General features: G+C 36.4%; 1 protein-coding gene across 1 annotated transcript in view; it reads left to right on the top strand.

Moving 5' to 3' along the window:
• Window positions 1–24,521, top strand: part of glu (structural maintenance of chromosomes 4-like protein gluon) — a 72,694-nt gene extending 48,173 nt beyond the window's left edge. Inside the window, exons 17-22 of the mRNA XM_083129711.1 lie at window positions 5,543–5,687; window positions 8,836–9,009; window positions 14,095–14,274; window positions 17,889–18,121; window positions 18,639–18,822; window positions 23,915–24,521. Coding sequence (XP_082985837.1) covers window positions 5,543–5,687; window positions 8,836–9,009; window positions 14,095–14,274; window positions 17,889–18,121; window positions 18,639–18,822; window positions 23,915–24,163 — 1,165 coding nt within the window. The 3' untranslated portion in view covers window positions 24,164–24,521. The remainder of the gene's footprint in view (window positions 1–5,542; window positions 5,688–8,835; window positions 9,010–14,094; window positions 14,275–17,888; window positions 18,122–18,638; window positions 18,823–23,914) is intronic.
• Window positions 24,522–26,978: the final 2,457 nt, after the last annotated feature.

The raw sequence follows: 26,978 nt of genomic DNA, 5'->3' as shown, positions 1-26,978 counted from the left end.
TAGGGATGGGTCGATATGAAATTTTGGCCGATACCGATAAAGTACTGATATAAAATTTACCGATACCGATAACCGATATTCTACTGATCCGATATAAAATTAGAAATGGCCCTTGAAGAACCTGAAAGATTCACTGACCTCTTTAATAAATGTGTGTTTCAAGGTGACTGCAGTGCAAGATAAATTGCATATTTAGACATTTACTATTTTAGAAAGTAGGGCATGGATATTATCCATAAAAATTACAACAAAATGGCAGAATTTTGCACTAAATTATCAGATAATAATCGATATATCGGATCGGTAAAATAATCGGTAATTTTACCGATAAACCGATATGCCTATATCGGCCGATACCGATAGAGTACCGATTAATCGGTCCCATCCCTACAAAATACTAACCTACCTATCTTTTCCCTACAATAAATTTCAAATCTTTTGTTTCATCTGGACAGTGATTGAATAACATAGCCAGATGTCTGGCACACCTGTTACTACCCTCTGACATGACCAATGTTGCCAGTACACTTTGTAATTTAAAAAGAAAACATGCTTTTTTGTGAATGCTCCATAATTAACCTCATAAAACATCTTTAATGCATAAAGTGCGTAAAAATATATGATTCATTTATCAGTTCGATGAATACCCACAGAGAGACAATTGATACACTTTGTAAATTATTGCAAGCAACTACTGCTCATCTGTCTTTTGTCCATATTTGTCTTTACTTTGTACAAAACCTATTTTGCACCTTAGTAACGTTTTCCACACACTGAATGTTCATGTAGAGCATGATTTTCTTCTTTAATGTTCAAAACGTATCCATATAGACAAGTTATTACTCAGTGTAAGTTTCATTTCTCTTTCGCTTTTTGTACAAAAGTTACGTATGTTCAAAGTATCAGTGACTTTTTGCACACCCTGTATTTTGTAAATAGAAATGAAAGTGCTATTATCTCAAAAACAAGAGGTAATCAATTAATTTAAACATCATTTTTGTTTTCAGCAATCCCAAAACACAAAGATATCATATTTTCCTCACCATAACAATCATTCAGAATTTTTTGACTGGAGTAATAACAAAATCCATCTCTCCCCACAATGTTGTAGCAAAAATTTGCCAGTTAAACATCTTTTACTGGATAATTAGACTCCACAAAGTGTTTCATTGCAAAACAAGTTTGGAATATTATTGCTTGGCAATAGGTGATAAGCACGATGGCATATGTCGGTGAAAAGACAAGAACGTCCACCAGACATACTTGTTGAATTCCAAGGCTGTGTCTATCACCTATTGTCTAATATAACAATATACCAAACTTTTTGTGAGGAGTGTATATTGCCAGTTATTGGTGATTAACTTCAGACTGATATTTTGCAAACTGTTTTGGCTCACCCCTAGTTATGCTTCCTAATTTTTTAATGTTATTTTCTTATTCTTAAACTTGTGTTATTTTTTTAACCTTGTCTTCTTTTTATTTCCAATGGTGCACATTTCTTGTACTTTGATATAATAAAATCATACATGCATTTATTTTGTGAATTGGCAATGTTTCTATACACACATATGCCAAGGCCATTATTGTGTTATTTTTGGCTAAAATTTGTATTATTCTAAGGAACAGACAGATTACTTTATTCTTTGTTTGACACACAAACATGTCAATTTATTGGTAAAATAGCAAAGAATTTTACAGGTCCGCTGTTTCTCTAGACTGTCTGTAATCAGTGGTTGCATAATCCTGCCATTTTGTTTTTTCTATGAACATAAACGCAAAATTTGTATACTGTTTTTTTTTTTTTTTTTTTTTTTAATATATTTCCAATGTGCAGTCAGTCACTCATATTTCATGACATATTTTGCAATTTTATATCGCTACTGTATTGGTATGAACACTGTTTTTTTTCCTGGTGGTACACAATGGTATGCCCTATCAGCACCTTTTTACAGGTAATTATTTGTGAACATACCACAATGGTTTTGAGTATTTGTTATGATGAACACAAGATCAAACTAACTTGAATAGTACCGGAACCTTTCTTCCCAGAAAAGAAGCTCTGGGTATAAGTAAAAAACTGTGTATATATTAGGGATGGACAGATATTACATTCTTGTTGATTCCAGTAAAGTATCGACAATAGCAATAACCAGGAAACAGATTTACAGTATACGTGCAAAAAAGAAAATGTGTTAGATATGTAAACATATATTTTTTTTAATTTTAATCAAAATTTGGAATTAAGTATGGACTTATAATTGTAAAAAAAATGTCAATTTTCATTAAACAAGTGGCTCACCTAGCTAAAAAATATGCATTAGGCTTGCATGACATCAATTGTAATGCAATATTCAAATACAAGATGTGCTTTTTATGTTACCAAAACAATGGATTACCAAACTTTCTTTCAAGTGATGAAACTTGAAACTCCTACTGTTGTCCCTACAGATTTATGTTGACTGAAACTGTGTTCAATATCGCATGACGTAATGGGAGTGTATTTAAAATATCAATGGATTTCACTATGAAAGCTTAAGAGATCTAAAATAAACAGAGTACAAAACAAACAGAATATAGATGAATAGAAAACCTTTGATATTTGATGCAAGAAAGGAAAATGGAGAAATAGCATGAATATGAAAAATGTTGGAAAATATGGAAATTATATGTAAAAATAACTCAAATATGTACTAAAAGGTAATACAGTAGACTCCTTTTAATGCGAACTACAAGGGGACACAAGAAAACTTTGAATTATCCAAAATTCGAATTAACAGAAACATTACTTCATTAAAGATGCTTTCAAGGACATCCACCAATAAACTTCTGTACAAATTGCCTAGTAATTCTCATTATCCAAGTTTGAATTTTACTGTGTACGTAAAAATCATCATCACCATCCTTCACCGTTTCCTGCCTCTGGCTGGGTCGGCATAGAAGTCAAGCCTCTCCATTTTTTCCTGGTCTTCCACCACTCCTCTCTTTCCACAGTATTCCAATCTTGTCCTCTTCTCCTAACACACACTGCTATCTGCTCTTTCCACCGACATCGTGGTCTCTCCCTTGGCCTTATTCCCACTCCTTGTGCATGGTAAGCTCTTACTGGTAGTCCAAACCATCTCATCTGTGATTGGTCTATCCTGTCCTGAAGCTTCACCACCCCCACTGTCTGTTGGATCTCCTCATTCCTTATTCTATCCCTTCTAATCTTCCTCATTATGCTCCTTAAAAATTTCATCTCCACTGCCTGTTCCTTTCTTTTATCTCTCTCTGTCATTGCCCAAGTCTCTGCTTCGTACATTATTATTGGCACATAGTATGTGTTATATATTATATTCTTGCATTTTATAGGTACATCCCTGTTCCATATTAATCTTCAATATAATGCATTAATATAGTCGACCACTCATTTGTCCTCTTCTGTTTACCTCCTTATCTGTTCTTCCACTTCTCTCAATTATGCTTCCTAGATATTTGAAGCTCTCCACTACCCTCAACTCTTTCGTGTCCATCTTTATTCTTGGTTCATTTCTGGCTCTGGTACTTGTTATTATTAGCACCTCGCTCTTTTCTGCACTGAATTTCATTCCTTCTCTTCTGATTTTCTCATTCCAACTATCAAGCTGTCTCTGTACTACTTCTTCCCTGTTTCCCCATATTACTAAGTCATCAGCGAACAACAGGACCTTCATCTATTCCTCTCCTATCTTCTTCCCCACCTCTTCATTAATTGCATCCATTATAATTATGAAGAGCACTCCGTTCTTCCCACTGGTGTCTTCACACAGCTCTGGTTGGCCTCGTATGTACTCTGCACTCTATCTTTTCCTCGACTACTTTCTCTCTATGAATTCATGTTACAGGACTTAAATGCTGTAAGATATTAATATATACATGAATTGTTCTTACGTATCCATGTACGATACATTAGCACATTTCATGTGTATATTAATGGAAGTTGTAATTTGCATACTACAATTCACAAAGATAATACAAAATAATATCGATTTTAGCATGAAGATATGTATTTACATATAAATCTCTTTCTTGCTGATAATTATACTGGGTGGTTGCTTCGATAGAGGCCACAAACTTTTGTCTATAAAACTGCCATTTACTTAAAGTTTGTATTGAAAATTTGTATGCACATACCTTCAACAATGTAAAACAGGAACTGCTCATATCCGATGCTGAAAATGGTCCCCTTCCACATGCAACCACTCTTGTACACATCTCTCCAAATTCTGGGGTACACCTCTCTCCAAATTCTGGGATACTTTTCTTAAAGTGGCGTCGGTAAGCTGTGATTGTGTGGGGTTTATCTCTGTATACTTTTCCCTTCAATAAGCCCCAAAGAAAGAAGTCGGGTAGGGTGAGATCGAGAGATCTTGGAGGCCAAAGAGATTTTGAGATAATTCGGTCTCCAAAAAACTTTTAAGTTCTCTCATGCTGACATTGAAGTGTGACATGTTGCACCGTCTTGTTGGAAATATCCATCAGTTAGTTCATCATCTGTTAACTGATTGACAAACTCAGTGAATATTCCCAGGTTGACTTCCGTGTTAATCGTTTCTTCAAAAAAATAGGGCCTATAATTCACCTACGAGACACTCCACATCACACTCCAATTTTCTAAGAATGCAAAGACTGTTCATGTATTGCATGAGGATTTTCTTCTGCCTATATACACGTTTTTTGAGAGTTTATATAGCCACTCAGATGAAACCTTCCTTCATCCGTAAACCAAGTGAGGTCTAAAATCCCAGGATTCTGAGTAAGAAAATTTTGAAACCATAAACAAAACCGCACACATTTTTCATGGCCTGTTGGTTGCAATTCTTGAACACATGACACACTTTAAGCGTGTAGTTTTGATTTTTTTGCAGCTTTTTGACATGAAATATGGGAGATTAGTTTCTTAAGAAAGTCTTTGCAATGATTTTGATGGTGATACCAGTAATTGCTCCTTTACATCCTGTTTTGTCTCTTCAGACATGTTCCGGCCTCCTGAATGCTGTGTGACAAGACTTCCTGTTGTCTCTAACTTTCTTACCAATTTCTGGATACAACACTTTGAATGTACACGTCTCACACAAAATTCAGTCTGAAATGCCCTTTGACATGCTTTAAATGAACCAGTTTGCCAGTATTTACGAACGAGGAACACACACTCTTTGATTGTGTACATTGTAATCCCTATACATTCGAGCCAACACTACCGAGATGCATTGTTGTGGAACAAAACAAATTAAGGTCACTGGAAGAGTCCAAACCTATTGCAAGTGTTTAGATCCTGTTTTATATTGTTGAAGGTATGTGCATACAAAATTTCAAGACAAACTTCAAGTAAATGCAATTTTATAGACAAAAGTTTTGGGGCCTCTAGTGAGGGAATCACTCACTATATTATATATATTATAACAATCTTGCATGGAAGCATGAATGGTTAATAACCAGGTTGTCTGTAAATTTTTTGTTGGTAGTTTCTTGGTATTGGCAAAAAATTCCATATTGATCCATCCCTACCATTTTTCACTTGCAGGAATACCAAGAAGAGTGAAGAGAAGATAGCAAATCTTGAACAGGAGATTCACGAAACTGAAAACGAAATGAGGCAGATGCAGGAGGAAAAGTTGAAGATCGAGGTTAAGGCGAGAGACACGCTTAAGGAGGTGGAAACAATACATGTAAGTGGGGGAGATGTGGACTGAGAATTTGTTCTTGAAGTGACCATTTATTTCGGCAAATTAAAGTCCAGTTTAGGCATGTACTTAGTTTTTAGTTACTTGAACTTGTGCCACATTCCCAGGAGTTAAGGGAAGTGTAGTATAAGTTTAAAACATAAGTTGAGTGAACCCTTAACTACCATGGATATTGATAATTGCATAACTACTATGGAGGGCTCTGTCTGACTTGTGTTTTGATTTTGAACTAGCCATTTTACTATTTCCAGTTTCTGACACATTTCACATGACTTAACATGGTTATAGTCAGTGTGGTATTTGAGAAATTTCCAGTGGGGGAAAATTCTTCTGACTGTCTAGGGACAGCATAAGGTAATGACTTTATGGCATATAACATTCCCCCATGGATAAAATTTATCAAGCAGAGGGGGGGACACAAGTACCCAGAGGGGGGAAATCCCCCCATCCTCCCTACAAATATCACCCTGGTTATAGTAAAATATTGCAAAGCAGTTTTCAATTATTATTGTTTACTTAAAGAAACATGATGTAATTTATGCAAAGAGGAAGAGGGCCCGACCCTGTGGCCGAGTGGTTAGCACATCGCGCTGCGACGCCAAGGGTCCCGGGTTCGAATCCCAGTCGTGTATGGTTGTTTGTGAATGTCCATTCATCAATTTCATAATTTCATCACTCATCCCCATCTTCGCAAATTAGCCAAGAGGCACAAAACGCGAAGTAAAATAAACTAAATCAATCAATCAATCAAGCAAAGAGGAAGAAAATCAATCAAAAATTGTAACAATGGCTTCTTCATTTTTTGAAATTCCCAATTCTTAACATGTTTTCATTTTTATGTTGTCAGAAGAGAGGTAGTTCAAAGTTATATGTAATATTTTGCTGAAATTGAAAATGAGTTATGAGTAAGGACGTGAAGTTTTCGTTTTAACGATAACACCGAAAAGTTGAGGAAAGCAATATAAAGTGTTTAATATGTATTTGGGTAGGTTAAGGAGGCCAAGTTTTCGGTGTTTCGGAATCGGGAAATAACGTGAATTTTGCAATTTTTCAGAATAATACTGAATTTTCCACTTTAACGCAAAAAATGCTGCAAAATATACAATATAAACTGGTAATAACATTTCTTCTGTTGAAAAAGAACTACCTAAAATGCTATTAGAACTGTCATTTCTAGTCTAGCTTGTGAAAGTTTGATTCAAAAGAGATTGTCAGGACTGGCAGCGTTTAACCTGGTCCTGAAAAGGAATTCGCTGGGGATCTTCCCAGAAGGGAAGTTTCGTAGGAATGGGAAAATTTTTAGGGACAAGCATGTATGTGTGTGTACACAAAATGGTATTTTGAGGTTGCAGAGGGATTTTTTCGCATTGTTAGGGAAGATTGGGAGATATAATTCGATAAAAATTTCATATTTAGTAGCTGATGATTTGAAATAGCTTTCTTATTGGAAGAAATTTGGCCATTTCCCACAAACGTAAGTCATAAATTTATTATTTTGGTCATTAAAACTAAAATTTGTCTCAATTTTTCAGAACTAAAACAATGTGAAAATTTTAAGCATAGAAGGAACAGTAAAAATGCATGCAAAAATAACACCGGTTTTAAATTTTAATTTTAACTTCGAGCTTTTCCCTAAACAGTGAAAAATAACACCGAATTGCAGTAAAAAGTAACATCGAAATTTAGGGAAAAATAAAATGAAAACTTGATATCCCTAGTTATGAGCCATTTGAGGCACAACATAACAAAAAAACAAACGTAACTACTGTGGTATGTCTATCAGGCAGCTCACCGAAAATAAAATTCAGTAAGATTTGAAAAAACGAATGTAAGACCTCGTGACCTTGACAGGTTGTAGCCATCATCCCAACTGAAGTACGGAGAACGATCCCACTTGTAGTTGGAGAGGGGTGCGAGAAATAAAGTAAAAGATAAATTCAGGGTGGTCCATAGTAGTTAAGGGTTAAAAGAGATAAAAATTCGTCCAAGTTCATCTCAGACTGGTAAATTGCAACTGGCAAGTGGGACGCAGGTGACAGGGTGCTCTGAATTATCTTTTACCTTCCATTTTTAACTTCATTTAACCCAACTATTAATGTTCTTGCCTTAACTGCTAAGGAAGCCACATGATGATGCGAAAGCTCAAGTAACTAAAAAAGTAAGTACATGCATAAACTAGACTTTAGCTATTTATTTTTACTAGAACGGAGCCGATGTATTGGTTTGTCTGATACCGGTGGTATATACCTAGGTATGTATCAGAAAGTATCGGTTGGAATTTATTTACTGATACCAGCTAATACTTTTCCAGAATTTTAATCTTTCACGGTGTCTGCAAAAATGCCATGCAGTATTTTCACAGAATCTAACTATGCTGGAAATTATGCGAAATTCAGTTTCTTTTTATTTTGTTCTAGTTTTGCATAAGAAAACTGTATTTTTTGCTTATATAACATGTAATTTAATATTCTGATGAAATTCTTGTGTGTTATAAAGCAAAATTCTTGATAAATTGATGCAGATATAGTGCAACCTTGATTTGACGTTTTACAGGGGACAAAAATATGCAGGGAAAATAAAATTGAAAATTTTTGTAACATTTTGCTATGTTGGAACCATCAAGATCAAATGTATTATATGGGAAAATGTAAAATATGGGAACTTAGAATCAGAATTAATTTGTAATTGGAGTGGAATTCTGTACTTACAAATTAATTGTATTAATCAATGTATTTTGAACAACTCTTAATTATTAAAATTTTCAAGCATGATATTGGTATAATTTCAAAGTAGTAGTAGCAGCTCTACTTGAGCTTGAAATTCCCCTCCAAGTTCGATAATTCTCAATAAAAAGTCTCTTTTACCCTTTTGTTCGAAAACTTTTACTTGAATTTCCCTTCAGTCTTCAACAACTGTCTTAAATGCTTGTGCTGGTCCTGTTGGAATAATGCTTGTGTAGGTTGTGCAGTATCAAAGGATACTTATATACCAAGTCATCTATCACAAGCAAAACCTGCCATGGAGCGAAGATAATTAATTTTAAGTGTGAAAATAAAACTTATAGAACTTAAAAATTTCTATTCTAATGTAAACTACCTTAATTTCTTTTACATATTTACATCCTCAATTCCAGGATACCATTGCAGAGAAAGAGAACTCTATGATTTCTGTGAAAGAAGAATGCGGCAAGATATCAAAGGAAGAAAACAAATTGAAGAGTTCAAAGATAGAAGTTGACAAGCAAATCAATGATCTTGACAAAATCATTCAAGAGAACAAGTTCAAAGTATCTGCTATGAAGCGGAAGGTGAGCATAATGCGTAATCTTTCATTCATCCATGTTTCTATTTCATTGCTTTCGAAGACAGGATTTGATATGCATGTGAAGGGAACTCTTTGGTGAACCAGAGAATGTAATAGGATCTACAGAACTCATCAAATTGCAATTGAATTCTTATCAGTCTATCCCTTGTACTGTACTCATATTAGGGATGAACGAACCCACATGACATTTTTGCTGACATAAAATTTACTCACATCGATAACATATTTAGAGGCACATATTTTTCGTAAAAAGCAAAATTTATGTGCAAAAACAGTCTATTTCAGGTTCAAAAGCAGTAAATATAATAAAATTTCAGTGTTATAGGAGTGAAAAATTGTATCAAAAGCGGTGTATAAAATTAAATTTTGGTTTTACAATTGTGAATATAATCCTAAATTTGATTTAAAAACTGCACTTATTACACAAAATAGCACTTTATGTAGTTACTAGAGTATTACGTTTATTCCTGTATAAAGGAGTCCATTTTTGCTTCTCAAATATTTACAACAGAATTAATCAATTTTCTGTAAATTGCATAACTCCCAGGATAATTAAAACTTCAGAAAGGGTCGCATCAGTAAACGTTAAACTTCATGCTTAAGAGTCTATTTCGCATATTGCAATTCATTTTGCATCATTTCGTGACAAAACAGGGTAGGAAAATGCACTTCACCTCTTTCAGAAATATGAAAAATGAACATTACAGCTTGTTATTTCACATTTCGTGTTTTCGTCAAAAAAGAAATATGCATGCATGCCTCTACTGATATTCTACAGATCCGATGTAGGATTGCAAATGTTCCAAAACAACTTCAGTGGCCCATTTGCTAGGCAATGTTAATGAGTTTTTGTCTTAAGAGTAACATTGCATTTCATGTTTTCTTTACAAAATCAGAGCTTGTGAAATACAGATTTATATTAATTAAAGATTACAAAATGCCAGAATTTTGCACAAGTTAAAGGTTATTTATAGAATATCAGATCAGTTGAATTATTATCAGTAATTTTACCCATGTGCTTATATGCCTATATCAGCCAATAGCAATTCATTACTGATTAATAGAGCCCAGATTTCTAGGCACTAAAAACTGCCCAAATAGGCAGGCGAAAAGGCAATAACATGTGGAAAAGGAGAACAATAATGGGCACTAAATATGGAAAAGTGCTTGTAATAGCATTCACTTTCAATATTCGAAACAAAGAAAGGCCTCAAATTAAAATTTTCTTCTCCAAAACTTACTTCCATAATGTTAGTGGCTGGCATTTCATAATGCTTGCAGAAACTTGTATAATAATTGTATGATATTTGATTTAACAAGAGACAGAAATATTATGTATTAATTTTTAGAACAAAAAAATAAAAATTATATGTTCAACTTCAAACAAGACAATTTTTTTTTAAAGTCAATTTTATGCATGTGTAGGCTAATTGGGACAGTTTAAATTATAGGTGTCTCCTTCAGGTATTGGACCTGGGACCCTTTTATTACAAGGCACCAACATTGCCACTATGTCATTGGGAAGATGAAATTTGTATAGTGTATAACAGAAGTTGCTGTGCATTGCTGGGGCTTTCCAGCATTATGTGTGTGATATTTTACACATAAATTGCAAAGGTCTAGGCATGAAGTTGGATTAAAATATTAATAATGAACTGATTTCATAGAATTATGAAGTTTTTTGTCGTGCCTGCTAACAAATGAAAAAATGGGGTATGATGACATAGCCTGAACACAAGAAAAGCTTTTTACAAAAAAATGTATTACATGTGTGACACTTTAAAATGTACTAAAATTTGATTTCATTTGACTGCGAAACATATAGGTATGCATGCTAATAATTTTTGTTGGTGAGATATGTACATATTAAACATTTACATAATTAAAAACAATAATAATTTCCAGATTACAGTGGAACCTCGATTTTACGTTTTTCAGGGGACCAAGCTGAAAAAAACTTAAAATAAGGGAAAATATAAAATCGAGGAAAATTAACTAACATTTTACTATGTTGGGACCATCAAGAATGAATGCATAATGTGGAAAATGTAAAATCTGGGAACTTAAAATCGGAGTTCCATGGTAATTCATTTTTTTATTTATGTGGGGTTGGACCACTTTTCATGGAATGCCCCATTTGCAAAGGAAGAGTGATGCCCAGGTTGGGATACAGACCTGGAATCTTTGGTATCAATATTGTGAGTCAACAAACAGTCACCACAGAAGGGTTTGTTAAGTTGTAGTCATTGAAAGGTGAGGAAACATCTTCCAGTGCTCCCTAAATTTCCCTGTGGGTAAACTTAAATAAGAGCTCAAAAATACACTTTTCGCAGTTGAAACATTATTTTGTCCCTTTTTTTAAACATTTTAGACACTTATAGGCACTAATAACAGGGTGGCTACTCACCGGGAAATTCTTGAATTCCTCGAATTATACGTGAATTATTGGCTCTGGGAATTATGCGTTAATTCTGCTTGAATTTTTCTCTGTAGACGTGAAAAACTAACTTTTATTAATCAAAATTCCATTGAATTTATCCGTATACATATATTGATGATCTGAGGCAAGTTCTTCACAGTTTAGCTTTTATTTTTATCCAGGAAGGAAAAGAAAAAGAATGCATGGAAAATAAAACAGAATTCTCTCAATACGTTTCCTTTGCAGAACATTCTAAACAGACGTAAGATTATTGCAAGCTAAGATATCTTGAGGTTGATTAGGTAAATTGGAAATACTTATACAATTAACAATTTTTCATAGATTAATGTCCCGTAACATTTGTGACTTGTGTTTGTAGATTTATTTCTAGTCTGAGTATGAAAAATGGCAGATGTAAACTCCGCACCTTAAATTAATTTTATATATTTATTTATTGAAATTTCCAGTACAGCAGAAGCCATTTTAAACCAGAAAGAAACAACAATAAAACAATAGACTAAGATTAAAAACAAAAGAACGGATAACATAAAATAAACAAAAATAAAACAAGCCAAAAAAAAGTACCAAGGTAAAAAGATTAGTTTCACAAAAGCATGATAATAATATACCGTTCAATTGGAATGCATTAGAATGTTTGGATACATTAGAATCACACAGACCCTTTATATTGTCAATATATTTGTGCGCATGTGTGTGTGTGTGTGGTTCGTAATGCACAAGGTTCAAATAGAGAAAACATCTGCTTGTACCCTTGATTTTTTGGAAATTTCACCTTGAAAGCTGGGATTTATACTTGAATTTTATCGTGCCCCTAGAGTGGCCACCCTGAATAACCAAAATGAGCACACAGTCTTAAAGAGTCAATTATAGGCACTGTAGAATTTATGTATAATGATTGTATTATCCTGAAACAATATAAATCTGATCACGCAAACAGAACAGTGTTTAGTGCAAAGTCCAGGCTTCTGATTAATATGTCTCTCCCATAATTTATATAATAGATCATATTGACTAAGGCTGAGTCAATATTGATGCCAGTGTATGATTTGTATAATTATTATAGCAGTTATGCAAAATTCGGAATTAAAAATTGATTTTACACAACCTGAAAAATTGTGTTTGTGATTAAATTATAGTGATTTTAATATTCAGATGTAATTCTTTTAATATTTTAAAGCAAAACTATAACAAGTTGATGTATTCCAATAGGAGCTATCATTTGGCCAAATTATTAGTGCTTTCACCTTTTGCTTCAAGCAGTTCTCGGTTCGATCCCCAATGAGTACTATAAAATTGCAGTGTTGATCCAGCATTGTGAGGACAATTGGCAAGCTATTTGGAAACAATAGTAGTAGTAGTCTAGAAAGCCAGAAAACAGTGGTAATTGGAGCCCATATGCTGACTACGTGTTGCCCCATGATAAGCTGCTTGGCATGCTTTGGCCCTCAAATGGCTGTTGCGCCACGGAGTTCAGTTTTTAACTGCGATCGTTTGTGGGTGTGCACCGTGCTCACTTTCAATTTTAATTAAGTGTCATTTTAACAGGATTTAAAATATTGACCTGTGGTGGTGTTCTCTAGCTGACTATTAGCGTGTCACAAGTAACCTGATCAAACTTTGCAGAGGCCACTCATGACCAATTACATTACATTTTTTAAATTTAGATTTGCACATTATTTAGTCAATAACGCTGTTTCTAGTGAGTTTTCGTACCTATATGTTTTTGTCGTGTTAATAGAAAATACAGCCAGCCCTTCTGGCAGAGTGGTTAGCACATCACGCTATGACGCCAAGGGTCCCAGGTTCAAATCCCAGCCTGTGCATGGATATTTGTGAGTGTCCATTCATCAATTTCATCATATCATCACTCATCCCCATCGTCGCAAATTAGCCAAAAGGGGCACAAAAAGCGAAGTAAAATAAAACAAATCAAAATGAAAAAACACAAAAAGTGTCCAAGTGATTTTATATTATACGTATCAGATTTGTGGAGCACAGATGGAACTGGCCCAGAGTTCTTCAGGGCAGCTTTGAGGAACATGTGATTTTGATTAGCACTGAGAGCTGTCTACTTCGATGATATATTACTCTGTTTCAAAACAAATTAATATTTTGAAACAAAAGTGTAATAAAGAAGAAGGGAAATAATGAACAGAACACTAGAACCACAAAAAATAATTTTAAGAAGAATTAAAATATAGTGAAATTTGCCTGAAAATCAAACACCTCCTACCGACAACATGACTAAAGCGAGTGTGACCGATCATAGGTTAATCATTTCAGTAGAATACTTGTATCTAAGTATTAAACAATATTCTGAACAACTGTAGTTCTTTCACTGTTCAGACATTGGTATAGTAGACTCTTTTTAATTCGAACTTGAAGGAAATACGAAAAAAATCTAATTGACAAAAACATATGTCATTAAAGATGATTTCAAGAGGAATAAACTTCTCTTTGAATTAACAGAGTAATTTGAATTATCTAAGATCAGATTTAAAAGAGTACACTGTGTAAGTAGGAATCTCTAAGATCAGTAATATACCGGTATTGATTCAAAGTGGTATATGCTCTGCTATAATCTTGACAGAATTATACATTATTAATTTTTTAAATTTCTGTTTGTAGCTGAAGGGTTTGCAGATACAAGAAATCCCAGGAGAAGTATCTAAATCCCTCTCTGTTCTCACGGATGAGGAGTTGGAGAAAATCAACACAGGCCAATTGCAGGCCAGCATCACAAAGATGGAGGAGAGTCTGAAGCACCAGAAACCTAATCTTGCTGCTATCCAGGAGTACAAGAAAAAGGTGAGTGACAGGTTTGTGGACCATGTAAAGTTTCTATGGATCAGCGGGAAGGAAACAGTAAACATTTAACCACAGGAGCCGCTCAGTCACCTAAAACTGATTTCGCATTGCCACCCACAACGCGAACTTTTCAACCTACTGTTTCCGAGTAGATGTTCCCATCAACCAACCCACCCTTTTGGGAATGCTGGGAAAGATCCTACATATCAGTTTTGCAAGCAACCATAGCACTCGTACTCAGGCCTTCCTGATGGCGTAGTGTAACATTGTCGCCTTGTAATCGAGGGTTCCCGAGTTCGATACCCGTTGGAGGCACATTGAACAGTGATTCGGATCCCACTTTAAACTGTAGGTCCAGTCTGTGCATAAAGTGGACTTAAAACAATGATTCAAATTCATAGCCCTCATACTCGACTGAGTTGCTCAGTAACCATCCTAGCTTATACAGGGTGTCTACTAGTCAAGAAAAAGTAAAGCAATCAATAAGTAGATCAAGAAGTTAAGAATTTTTGCTATCACAGTGACTCATTGATTGATTAATTTATTTTACTTCACTTTTCTGTCGCTTTGGCTAATTGTGAAGATGAGGATGAATGGTGGTATGATAAGATGAATGAAGAGACAATCACAAATGTATAGGGACGACAATACAAACCCCACATAAGATTATACTGGCCGTGAGTCCAGACACCAAAACCTTGTTAGTCTGCCAAATGCAGTCCAGGATGCATTAATTGATAAAGCAAGTCTAATTCTCTTCTTAAATACAGCTTTCGTTTTCATCTTAACTGGCCTTCTGGCAGTGTTTTTTCATTAAATAAATATATATATTTTTTAGTTGCTAATTTCAAACTAGCTAAGGAGGGGTCGAATAAATAAAGGTTAAGAAAAATGATAAAAGAATTTTGGATTTGTTATTTTGGTAGACACCCCGTTATACCTTGCCTCAATCCCAGCTCCATATTTCCGACAATTTCCATCCCACCCAACCCACAATACAGCAAACAGTTAAAGACTGGTGGATGCACTTTTTCGCCTAACACCTGTTGATGTTTTCTCTCATGTGGCTACACTGAAGTATGAGGCCATCTTTTTTCTTAATTGCAAATGCAGGCAGACGAAGAAATATAGAAACTGCTTTTGTGTCATAGGTGTTTACTGTTTTCTTCCATTTTTATTTTACCATTCATACTCCTTTCCTTTCTTTTTTCATTGTGTGTGTGTTGGGGGAGATTATTTTATGATGCATTTCAAGCTTTTCACATACTGGGGAATGTCAGTTTAATAATAAAATTAGAAATTATAATGACAGTAATTTTAAACTTCTTCATTGTCATATTGGCATCAGTGAAGGGTATGCCTGTATAATATGATGTACCCTGTGTTAGTGAGTACCTTTAGTGGTTATATTTCGAACTTATGTAGGAAATTTTAATGCTTGAAGCTAAACAGGAGAATTGGTTCGTTTGTCATCTTAATCTATTTCATTAATCATCCTCATTGCCATGATTAATCCAAGGGAAAAGCAAAGCATTATACTGGGTGTCCCACTTAAAAGTGGTACTCCTAACATTCATTCTGGCGTTCACAAAGAAATGGGTGGAATCAGATTAATGTAGTTGCCTACACTGAAATATCGCATTACTTGAAGTCACACGTAATTGTTGAGTTGCGTTCGACAGTTTAAAAGTGATTGTTTGCGGAGATTGTTGTGCAAAAGTTTGCGGAGAAATGGTGCAGTTTGCAATTGAACACCGGATAGATATTGTTGAATTTTACATAAAGACAGGCTTCGGTATGAAGCCTCCCACAACCAATGCAATTCAAAAGATGTATAACAAATGGAGGACTACAGGATCCGTTAGTAATGTTTTGAAGAAGAAGCGTCCCACAGTGAAGACCCCGGTGGTAATGGACAGAATTCGCAGTAACATATTGAGAAGCCCCAAGAAATCGATACGAAGATTATCTCAACAAGTTGGTGTATCCCGCACAACATGCCATTGTGTACTAAAAGAGCTCCATTTCCGACCATTTTGTGTGACCATAGTGCATGAATTGAAAGAACCAGACAAAGCTAAACAAGTTACTTATTGCAACTGGATGTTATCTTCGATTGCTGATGGCTACTTGGATCCTATGCTCTTCTTCATGACAGATGAAGCTTGGTTTCATCTTTCTGGTTACATCAACTCACAGAATTGTAGATTTTGGTCACAGGATAACCCACACGTCGTGCATGAGGAACCTCTTCACCCAGAGAAGATAGGCGTTTGGTGTGCAGTGTCGGGAACATGCATTATCAGACCAATTTTCTTTGAAGAGACTATCAACAGCGAAATATATCTTCAGATATTTGAGTCGTTCTATGCACAGTTAACAGAAAATGAAAAAAGACACGGCGTCTTTCAACAAGATGGTGCCACTGCCCACACCTCCAACCAGAGTATGACCCGTATAAGTGAAGTGTTTCCCGAAAACAGGCTTGTCAGCAAAAACCTTTGGCCTCCGCGATCGCCGGACTTAACATCTTGTGATTTTTATTTATGGGGAGCTCTGAAAGGAAAAGTGTACGCTAATAACCCTCATACAATAGACCAACTGAAAGAGAACATCACAAACGAGACAAATAACATCTCCCCTGAAGAATTACGACGTGTTTCTCAGAACATTGTACTGCGAGCACAGCGATGCCTGGATGCTGGTGGATGGCACTTTCAGCATTTGTTATAAACCAGACAGTTTTACACAGTAAGTGTACCTAACCTAACATAAGATGTGAAAATGTAATTATATGATGACACATGTCTTGAAACTCTGCAGTATTTACATATGAAAAAACAATTCAACTAGTATGAAAAGCAGTCAGTGAGTCGTACCACTTTTAAGTGGGACACCCGATATAATAATAAAAATGGAAACATTTTTTATCATCTATCCAGATTAAATGTTCCACTTTGTTTGAATAGCGGTGTACGTAATAATAATATACTCTCATATCAGTGTTCACTAATCATTTCCATTTGCTTTGTTAAGGTTTTCACCCTCCAAAGAAGTGATGCAAGTTCAATCATCAGCAGGTGCACAGTGTAATGATTCAAATTCCACTTTAATTATCTGGATTCAATGAGAGCCAGTCACACAGACCCAAAACAAAAAAATGGATTTCAGGATCCAGTTGGGTACTCAGATCTGGAACTGAAAATTGGGACCCCCAGTTCTGAAACCAGGAAATGGGACCCAGATGTAAGGTTCTAGATCTGTCAATTCCTGCTTTAAACTGTAGGTCCAATCACAATTACCTCTGTTCATAAAGGTGAGCTCCCACGTAGCTAAATGCAGACAGTCCAAGGTTTGATCCTAGTGAGGGCTCTAAAATAACAGAATTTGACTCTAGTATTGACTGGGGAGCTAGTTGAAATCAGTAGTGGTTGACTCCAGTCTTGAAAGCCAGAAAACTGCAGTGATGGGATTGGACACCCTGACCAGGCATCACCATATAAAAATCTGCTTTGTAGTCCTTGGCTCTTGAAAGGCTTTAGTTTTAGTTTTTTTTATATTAGTTAAAAAAAGTGGACTTAAATTAACTTAGCTTGTTTATCTTGCGGTTACAGGAAGACATTTACCTTCAACGTGTTGCTGAGTTGGAAGCCATATCCAGTAAACGCAATGAACAGAGGCAGTTCCACGATGACCTGCGGAAGAAGAGATGCTCAGAGTTTCTGCAAGGGTTTGCCACAATCACCGCCAAACTCAAGGAGATGTACCAGATGATCACTCTAGGCGGAGATGCAGAACTTGAGCTTGTGGATTCATTAGATCCTTTCAGTGAAGGCATAGTTTTCAGGTGAGGTGTAAGAATTTTGGTAATATGAAAGTATTTGCAGATTGTTTAATCATGACTGTTTTTCTGCCATTTAGAATTCGTGCATTTTTTTTTTTTTTTTAATAAATGGTGAAAGGCTGTGATGGTACCACTTTGAACCAATGTTTCAACAACATTGTAACAACTTGTTACATTTATGAATTTATAAATGTTTATAGTCTTCATTGAATTGTAACTACGCCATGCTAATTTACCAGTTTCATTTTTAGATACTCATAATTTTTGTACATGAAATAATCAGAATAATATTATTTTATCACAAAATCCATTTTTCAAGCCGTACTGGCACAAAATTATTGAAAGCTGTGCATTTTGCATAATTTTCAAGGTATTTAGATTTAGCAAAATTGTGTTGGGTGTCATTTTACAGTTCTCAGTGAGGAATCAAACATATATTGCATGAACTCTTTTCATTTTGTTTTCATGTTCAAGAACCAAGTTAGCACCGTCATTTCTCATTAAGTATTATTCTTTTCAGTGTCCGTCCTCCAAAGAAATCATGGAAGAACATCTCCAACTTGTCAGGTGGAGAGAAAACCCTGTCGTCTTTGGCCCTCGTCTTCGCATTGCATTACTACAAGCCAACCCCTCTCTATGTTATGGATGAAATTGATGCTGCGTTGGATTTCAAGAATGTCTCCATCGTAGCCAATTACATAAAGGTAAGATGTGAAAAGTATTTATATGCTATCTTTTGTGATAGAGTGCTTATGATAATCATGATATGAAACCAGTGATCCTAAGGTTCAAATTCTGGATGAGATGTGGATGTTTGAGTGTGTTTGTACCTTCATCTTTTTCATCAATTCACCATTCATCCTCATTACTGCACTTTAAGTCTACAGAGGTAGGAAAGTAATGTAAAGTAACCAAAATATAAACACAAGAATACAGAACATTTATAGCTTGCTCTAGTATGTATTTTTAGGTACATGCTATTTGCAATTCACATGACTTAAAGTAGAAAGCTCTTCAGTTTTGTATTTATTCGTGTTAGGATATAAATGGGAGAGAGTAATTTTTTCCCACAAATTAAAAAAAGTTTACATAGATATCATTTCAGAATATACAAAATTGAACATGGATAAACATTCAAAGGAGTCTATATCTTAGTTCTTATTTTGGGAAATGAAATGGTAGTATAGATATAAAGAAGTGGGGTACTACCCACACAACTGTTTTTTATGACTTGTTCTATTAATTTTGGTAGCCACTGCTATCATCCTCATTGGAACTTGCTGCAATGTTGCTTGGCATGCTTCAATTGTTTTCGGTTTGCAACTAGATGCGCTGTTGTCTGCCCACCTGCAATCAGGTGACCTGCTCTTCCTTAATGTTAACTGCTTTTGTAAGGGGATCCATGTTTGGTGTGCTTGTCCACTGTGGATGGTTAATTCCTGTGCGAAGTGCATGATTTTTCTTTGATTTTTGGTGTGTATAAGGGTGTCTGCTGTGTATGGCATGTGCCTTTTTTTTATTTTCTTCAATTGTAACTGATATGCTTAGTGAGTCTGATGGTGAGTTGGACTTTTATTTGCGTCAGTTAGGTGCTGCTGGATTCTTTCATTGATCTATCTGATGGATCCACCAATGTACTGTGTCTTGCACTCACGTTCTGCATCATACACACCTTGGTTATCAAGAGTGGACCGGAAGTATCGCTTTTGTTTGTTGGATATTTTGACATTTGGTTTTGTGAGTTACTTTTATGTTATAGGGAAGAAGGGCTTTGGGTAGGCAGTTGGATGTGGTGCGATGGTAAAGGAAGGCAAACCACTTTTTCTTCTTTTTCTTGATGTTGGGAGTTGCCTGACCTGTATTTTTCTGCTTAACTACACCAAGTGGACAGTTGGGACTCAGTGTAACCATGTTTAGGGCTAGTTCTGTGATGGCGACTGTCTTCTACCTTAGCTCTTCTCTGGAGCAGTAGGAGAAGACTCTTCAATAAAAGTTCAGCCACACGTTATCCTTTGTTTGCACAGATAGTTGTAAAAGTGCATGAAAATGTTAGTTGCCTGCCTCTGGTTTTCTATACACTGTAGTTGCGAATTAGTTTCCACCTGACAGAAAGGTCTAGGAAGTTGATCTTGCCTTGCTTTTCTTGTTCTATGGAGTCTGAGGTATATGTTGTCAAGTTTTTCTGTCAAAATGTTTAGTTCTTCCTGGGTTTTGTAAAAGACTATTTTGTCATCACATCAGCATATCTTCCATATCTGTTGAATTGGAAGTTCTAGAGCCTGGAGTACGATATTTTCTGCCATGTTTTTTCCTGTCCTCCTCTTCTCATACTCTCCACTATCTGTTCTTGTGCTTCCCCGATGGTGTAAGTGGTAACGTTGTCACTTTGTGATTAAGAGGTCCCGGGTTTGATCCTCAGTGGAAGCTCATGGTGATTTGGATCCTATTTTAAACTGTAGGTCCAGTCCCAATTAGCCTATCTATGTATAAAGTGAACTTAAAACAAAACTCAACTCTACTATCTGTTCTTTCCATCAGCATTTTGGTGTTACATCTGGCCTCTTTCCAGAGACATCATGTGAAGAAAATCTAGATGTTCACAGCCAGCTTCAAATGTTCATAGTCATATCATTGCCTGAATTCATATTAACCTTTAGCCTACGGGTGGTCAATTTTGGAACCACATCATCTACAGGGTACATCACAGGGAAACTGACGGTTTTCAAATGGGGATCTGGAAGCAGGGAGAGGGGGTAGAGATGAAAGTAGGGTGGCATTGAACTTGCTCGGCCATACTATTTTCGGCACGGTTCGGATTGGCTCAGCTGGGCTCGGCATGGGGTGACAGCAGTACACGCAATGTCAGCTACACTCATAATAAGAATGGCATCTTCATGTTTGCGAAAATGGCGAGCATGTTCTTGGCAAAGGCTGAACATAGTGGATAATCTTCTTTGGGTAACTTCTGCAGGATCACATGGAAACGTTTCACAGGGTTCTTAGCTGCTACTGTGTGTCAAGGACCTAGTATTATTTGGTAGCTTTCCTGCTCACCTCCATGACCGAGTGGTTAGCACAGCCTGCTACAATGCCAGGGGTCTGGGGTTCGAATCCTGGCCTTGGAATGTGTGTTCTTTGAGAGTTTCCTTTCATCATATCATCTTCACGGTTAGCCAAAAGTGGCAGAAAAGTGAAGTGAAATACATAAACCAAATAATTCAATGAATTTGAAAGCTTTCCTAGTGGAATTTAGATTCTGAAGCAACTTAGAAGTGGAATTTAGATTCTGAAGCAACTTAGAAGTGGAATTTAGATTCTGAAGCAACCTAGAAGCACATGTGTGCAGTTGTGTACATGCCACATCCTTAAAGCAATGTGCTGCACTTCTTCTATCAATAATCATGAAAAATTGTCCTTAATAGGTGAATGAAAATGATATGTTTTATTGTCCAAACAAAAGCAAACATTCCTTAACATTTAGTGGACGGGTGGTGAAGGTGTCTTACCAGCACGTGTATTCCGCTCAGGATGGCTGTTATACCTGTTTAACAGCACCACATGGTTAGCAATTAATGTGCCATTTCTTCAAAACTACACATGATACTTTAGTTCTATCTTTTTTGTTCATTTATATACATATGAACGTATCACATACTCGAATCACAGAACATTGTTACTATTGTTAACAAGCAGAGTTAAAGAAAATGCTTTGTTTTCCTCTGAGTATTATGGAATTGATCTTACAACATCGGCTATAACTCTTCAAACACCTTTTTTCTTATATATATTTCACTTTATATCAGGGTGTCTACCAGTCAAGAAATTATGCTTGTGGTCAAGAATATATATATATATATATATATATATATATATATATATATATATATATATATATATATACTAATGATGAAGGAGACATTAAACACTTACCACACGAAGAGAAATTATTCAATATTTCGCAATCTAAGTCGCATTTTCAAGTCGAAGAAGAAAGATCAGCGTTACTAGGAGAAGAGGCACAGAATACTGACCGTAGCGTCTCTACGGTCAGTGTTGCCAGAAACAGTTGATAGATCACGAGAAGTACTTTCACCAGTGTTTACTATAAGGTGGGTGGGTAATTGGTGGGTAATTTTGGGGAGGAGAGGAAAGGGTTACTGGTTGGCTAGGTTGAGTCCGGGGGGTATAGTGGCGTGCATGCCTGTTATGTAGGCCCTTTCCCAGCGCCTGCGGAAAGATGTGTCAGAGCGGGGGGGGGGGGGGGGGGGTAAAAGATGGATGATGGCAACACGAAGCAGTTATTGAAGGTGGTGTTATGGCTGTTGGTGTGGATGGCAACAGTGAAATCGGAGTTTTGGGTGGAGGAACGGTGATTATTAATCCTTAGGTTCAAGGGGGTGGAGGTTTCGCCTATGTAGAAGTTGCCGCAGATTTGACAGATGAGGGTGTAAATTAGGTTGGATGAGTGGCAGGTGCCCTTAGGGTGAAGGGTGAACTCACCTGCCGCTGTGGGGATTGGGAGGGTGGGGGAGGTGATGAGTATGGGGCAGGTCTTGCATCCCAGATTGCATATCCTCAGATAATGGTCTTTTGTCATGCTTCTGTTGAAATTTGGACCCTCCAGCATCCATAGGGCTGATGCTAGAAGCAAAATTCCAGAAATTGTTTCTATAAGCTGGCAACACTGCCACTCTTATACCAGGTGGTTATAATTAAAGTGACGGTGTTCAGAGTGGTACAGCACGGGCTGTAATGAGAGTAGCAGTCTGAAACTTCGTAGATATGCTAATGAAGAAATGCGCTCGAGAATTATGAAAAAAAAAAAAAAAAATAGTTCCAATTCTCGCCACCAGGGTAAAAAATGGCGCTGTAAGCAGTCGAAACTTGGTATAGTTACAGGATAAACACTATAAATCGCAGAAAACAATACTCTTTGTAATAAAATATCGCTACAATTTCACTATTCGAATTACATGAACGTTACTAAAGGAAAAAGCAACAAGCGTCGCCAACAACAACCAGGGAGCTCACACAATGGTTAGGCAATGTCACCGACTTTGACGTCAGAGTTACGGAAAATTCCACGTTTTGACTGCTTACAGCGCCATTTTTTACCCTGGAGGCGAGAATTGGAACTATTATTTTTTTTGCATAATTCGTGAGCGCATTGCTTCATTAGCATATCTACGAAGTTTCAGACTGCTACTCTCATTACAGCCCGTGCTGTACCACTCTGAACACCGTCACTTTAATTATAACCACCTGGTACATTGTTATTATATTTTTACCCAAGAAGTATCAGCCTATTTTCAACAAAACTTTGCATGTTTGCAGTAATGTAACACTGCTACATATTACGTTTTTCATTAGCTTTGGTCTATTATGCTGGGCACCCAGGCATGCCGAATACTTTCATTAAAATTTTGATTTCTTCCATTAATTGATTGAGTTGGTGTTTTAAGTTCACTTTATGTATGCACAGTAAGGCTAATCAGGACTGGACCTACAGTTTATAGTGGGATCTGAACCACACCGAGTATAGAACTCGGGACAGGACACCTTGATTACAAGGCAACGACGCTCCACTGAGCCATCAGGAAGGCTTTTCTTCAATTAACTTTTATTATTATGAGGTATAATGTATCAATTTCACCTTTGATAAAAGCCATATATATATTGAAAAGTTTCGTTCTGGAGAGGCTAGACATGTGTGCAAGTCTCCGTACACTAAAGATTAATTGCCCTAATGGTATTTTCAGTGCTTTCAGTAATGTTTATATGTTTCCTGTCTTTCAGGAGAGAACAAAGAATGCTCAGTTCATAATCATCTCCTTACGGTCTAATATGTTTGAAGTAGCCGATCGTCTCGTGGGCATCTACAAGACTTACAACTGCACAAAGTCTGTGACGATAAACCCAAAACTGTATAATACAGCACAGACAGACCAGAGCCAGAAGCAACCAACAGAAGGTCCCAGGAATGAAAAGTCTCCACATAAATCCCAACCTTCAGTTCAAAGCCAGATTGCACCTGGAGAACAGTGAGCATGTGTATCAGTTGAATAAACTGAAAAAGTTTGTGAGGAACGGCATTGTCGAAAGACATCGTTCTGTGCCAGTTGTGTAGTTTCAGCAATGATCTGTCGTAAAGTGTCAAACAGTGCATTTCATAAGTCGACTTTCCACATCGTTCAGTTGCATGTACAAAGAATACTATTTTCTACGCAAGTGAATGGCATTTTCAATTTTTTAAGCTATCTTAGGAACATAGTAGGAGATTATGATAGTTAAACTGCTAACAATGTTGTTCCTGTAACAATCGTAATTTATATATGCAGCGAATAGTCTCAATCTATGCTCAAGAGACAAATTGTATTTTTTAAGTAATAAATAGATTTGTATAGAAAACAAAGACTTTACTATTGATTTGAATTTTGAATTTGAATTTAAAATTTTGGGTGCGTCAGCACTTAGGCTATTTTGCACCCATTACTTTGTACGGGCTACAGCCCCTTACCTGAACTAAAATGTAATTAATAACATAACTGTAGTGTCGGGTCGTAACTAAAATATTAAAATATTCTGACTTCGGTTAAAAGCTAAGGTGCACTCAGTACACATAAGGATAAAACCCAGGACAACACACAGAATTATACTGGCCATAGGGGCAGTCACCAGAGCCTCATTCGTCTGCAAAATGTAGTCCAGGGTGTACTATGTGGAAGTGAGGTTGACAATTGGGTGAACTACGTGGAAGGTCACCCCACTTTGCAGGACAAATGTAGAGTAACTTGATTATTATCACATTCTTCTTAGATATTTCAAAAGGTACATCAAAGCATTAGTGTTCATTCTTACAAGAACCACCTGTGGAGCAGATATGTATTATCCATGTAGGTACTTCTATCAGGTGGTATCACTTTATAATGTGGATTGAATGTTGTTGTTTTTTTAACTGACAAAAAAATGAAGTTCTATATACTACGTCCCAGGAGTCTGTGGAGCAAACAAACGAAAACAAGTCCTCTGTGAAAGTAGTGACTCGAGAGGGCTCAACCAATGGATGCGTGAGAGAGAGGAAGGGATTGCATGGAGGGAACCAACAATCTGACTGCAGCTAGCAGCCTTTTGTAGCAGCATGCACTGCTTTTCTCTGCCCACTTGCTTCCTCCCCTTCTTGACTGTTATGTACGGCATTGTTCCTCAGACTCCTGGGATAGTAGATTATAGAAGTAAGTCTGTTCATAAGTGTTGTAAATTAATTGATAGTGTAAGGGTCAGTCAACAAAGAATAGAATTATTTTTTTACACACCAAAGACATTAGTCCAGTTGGACATAGTCCATTTCGAAGTAGTCTCTGTTGTATTGAATGCACTTGGTCCAAAGGGTCTACATGTTGGAACACATCCTTTGACATGTCCTTCACAACAGTGTCTGCCTTCAACACAGCTTATCTCTTAATTTCAATTCGCACAGCATGCTACGATGCCAGGGGTCCCGGGTTTGAATCCCAACCTCAGCATGGGTGTTCTTTGTGAGCGTCCCTTCATCAATTTCATCATAGCATCACTCATCCTCGTCTTCGCGATTAGCCAAAAGTGGTAGAAACGCCAAGTAAAATAAACCAAATCAATCAATTAATTTCAATTTGAGGCAAGGGAACAGAGAAAAGGTCCCACAGAGCAAGGTCAGACCTATATGGAGGGTGAGGCACACACATGATAATTTTCGTGGCCAAATATTGGGATACAATTTCTGCTCATGTGTAAGGAACCTTGTCATGAGAGATATGCGAAATGTCTGCCAGGTTGTCAACAGTTACCAAGCAATCTTTTGAACAATGAAAGCAGCTACGTTGATCATTACTTGCTTCATGTCCATGGCTGGCACACCCAGATCTCTTACCTTTTCATCCATTCGCAGCCTCTCTCAAACTCTTTGGTCCAGCAAAATGCTGTTGGTTGTGACAGAACATCATGCCCGTAAGCCTGCTGCAACAATTGGTAAACTTCCGTTGCAGATTTTTTCAGATTGACACAAACTTGCAAGGCTGCATACTGCTTCTCCCATACAGACTGCAGCCTAGAGATGAATATTATTCAGTGTTGCCAGATGCTAGAAGAACTACATTCAATGCTGTAATTTCTATTTCTTTCAAATTTTCCACAGCTGTTACGAATGATATCCTTATCCCCTCACACTAATTACCTCTATCAGACAGAAGCCTTGCATTGACTCAAGAACTAATTGTCGTTAAATGTCCTCTTATTCTTATAATAATTTTATTAATAATATTATTTTCAAATTATACTGCAAGCAATGCCATAATGCTCCTGTCAGAATGGAATTTAAACATTATGCCTCCCAATAATTAGTATTAATAAAGAAGAAGAAAATTTAAATTAAAATTGAAATCATGTAACGTGACCCTGTGGTTCTCACAATAGTCTGAAGTGAATTAGAAATTATAGTACAGTGTTACCTCGATTTTACGTTTTTTAGGGGGCCAAGCTGAAAAACCTTAGAATGCAGGAAAATATAAAATCGAGGCAAATTTTATAACATTCTTCTGTGTTTGGACCACTGGAACTGAATGTATAATGTGTGAAAATGTAAAATCTGGGAACGTAAAATAGAGGTTCCATTGTAGTTAGCACTTGTATATTTCTACAACCACGCAATGTTTCACTTAAAACAGACTGATACTTCTTGGGTACACGACACACGTCTTTTACGCCAATTACAGACCATGTCAAAAAGGCATGTGTACCCAAATCATTCTTGATGCCTAAGCAACTACCCAATATGCTCAGAAATCACGACTAACCCGAACTAACCTAAGGTAGTCAAGGAAGTACA

This window comes from Lepisma saccharinum, chromosome 10, assembly GCF_977018435.1.
Source record: "Lepisma saccharinum chromosome 10, izLepSacc3.1, whole genome shotgun sequence".
NCBI classification, from domain to species: Eukaryota; Metazoa; Arthropoda; class Insecta; order Zygentoma; family Lepismatidae; genus Lepisma; species Lepisma saccharinum.
This window is presented reverse-complemented; position numbering and strand designations above follow the sequence as displayed.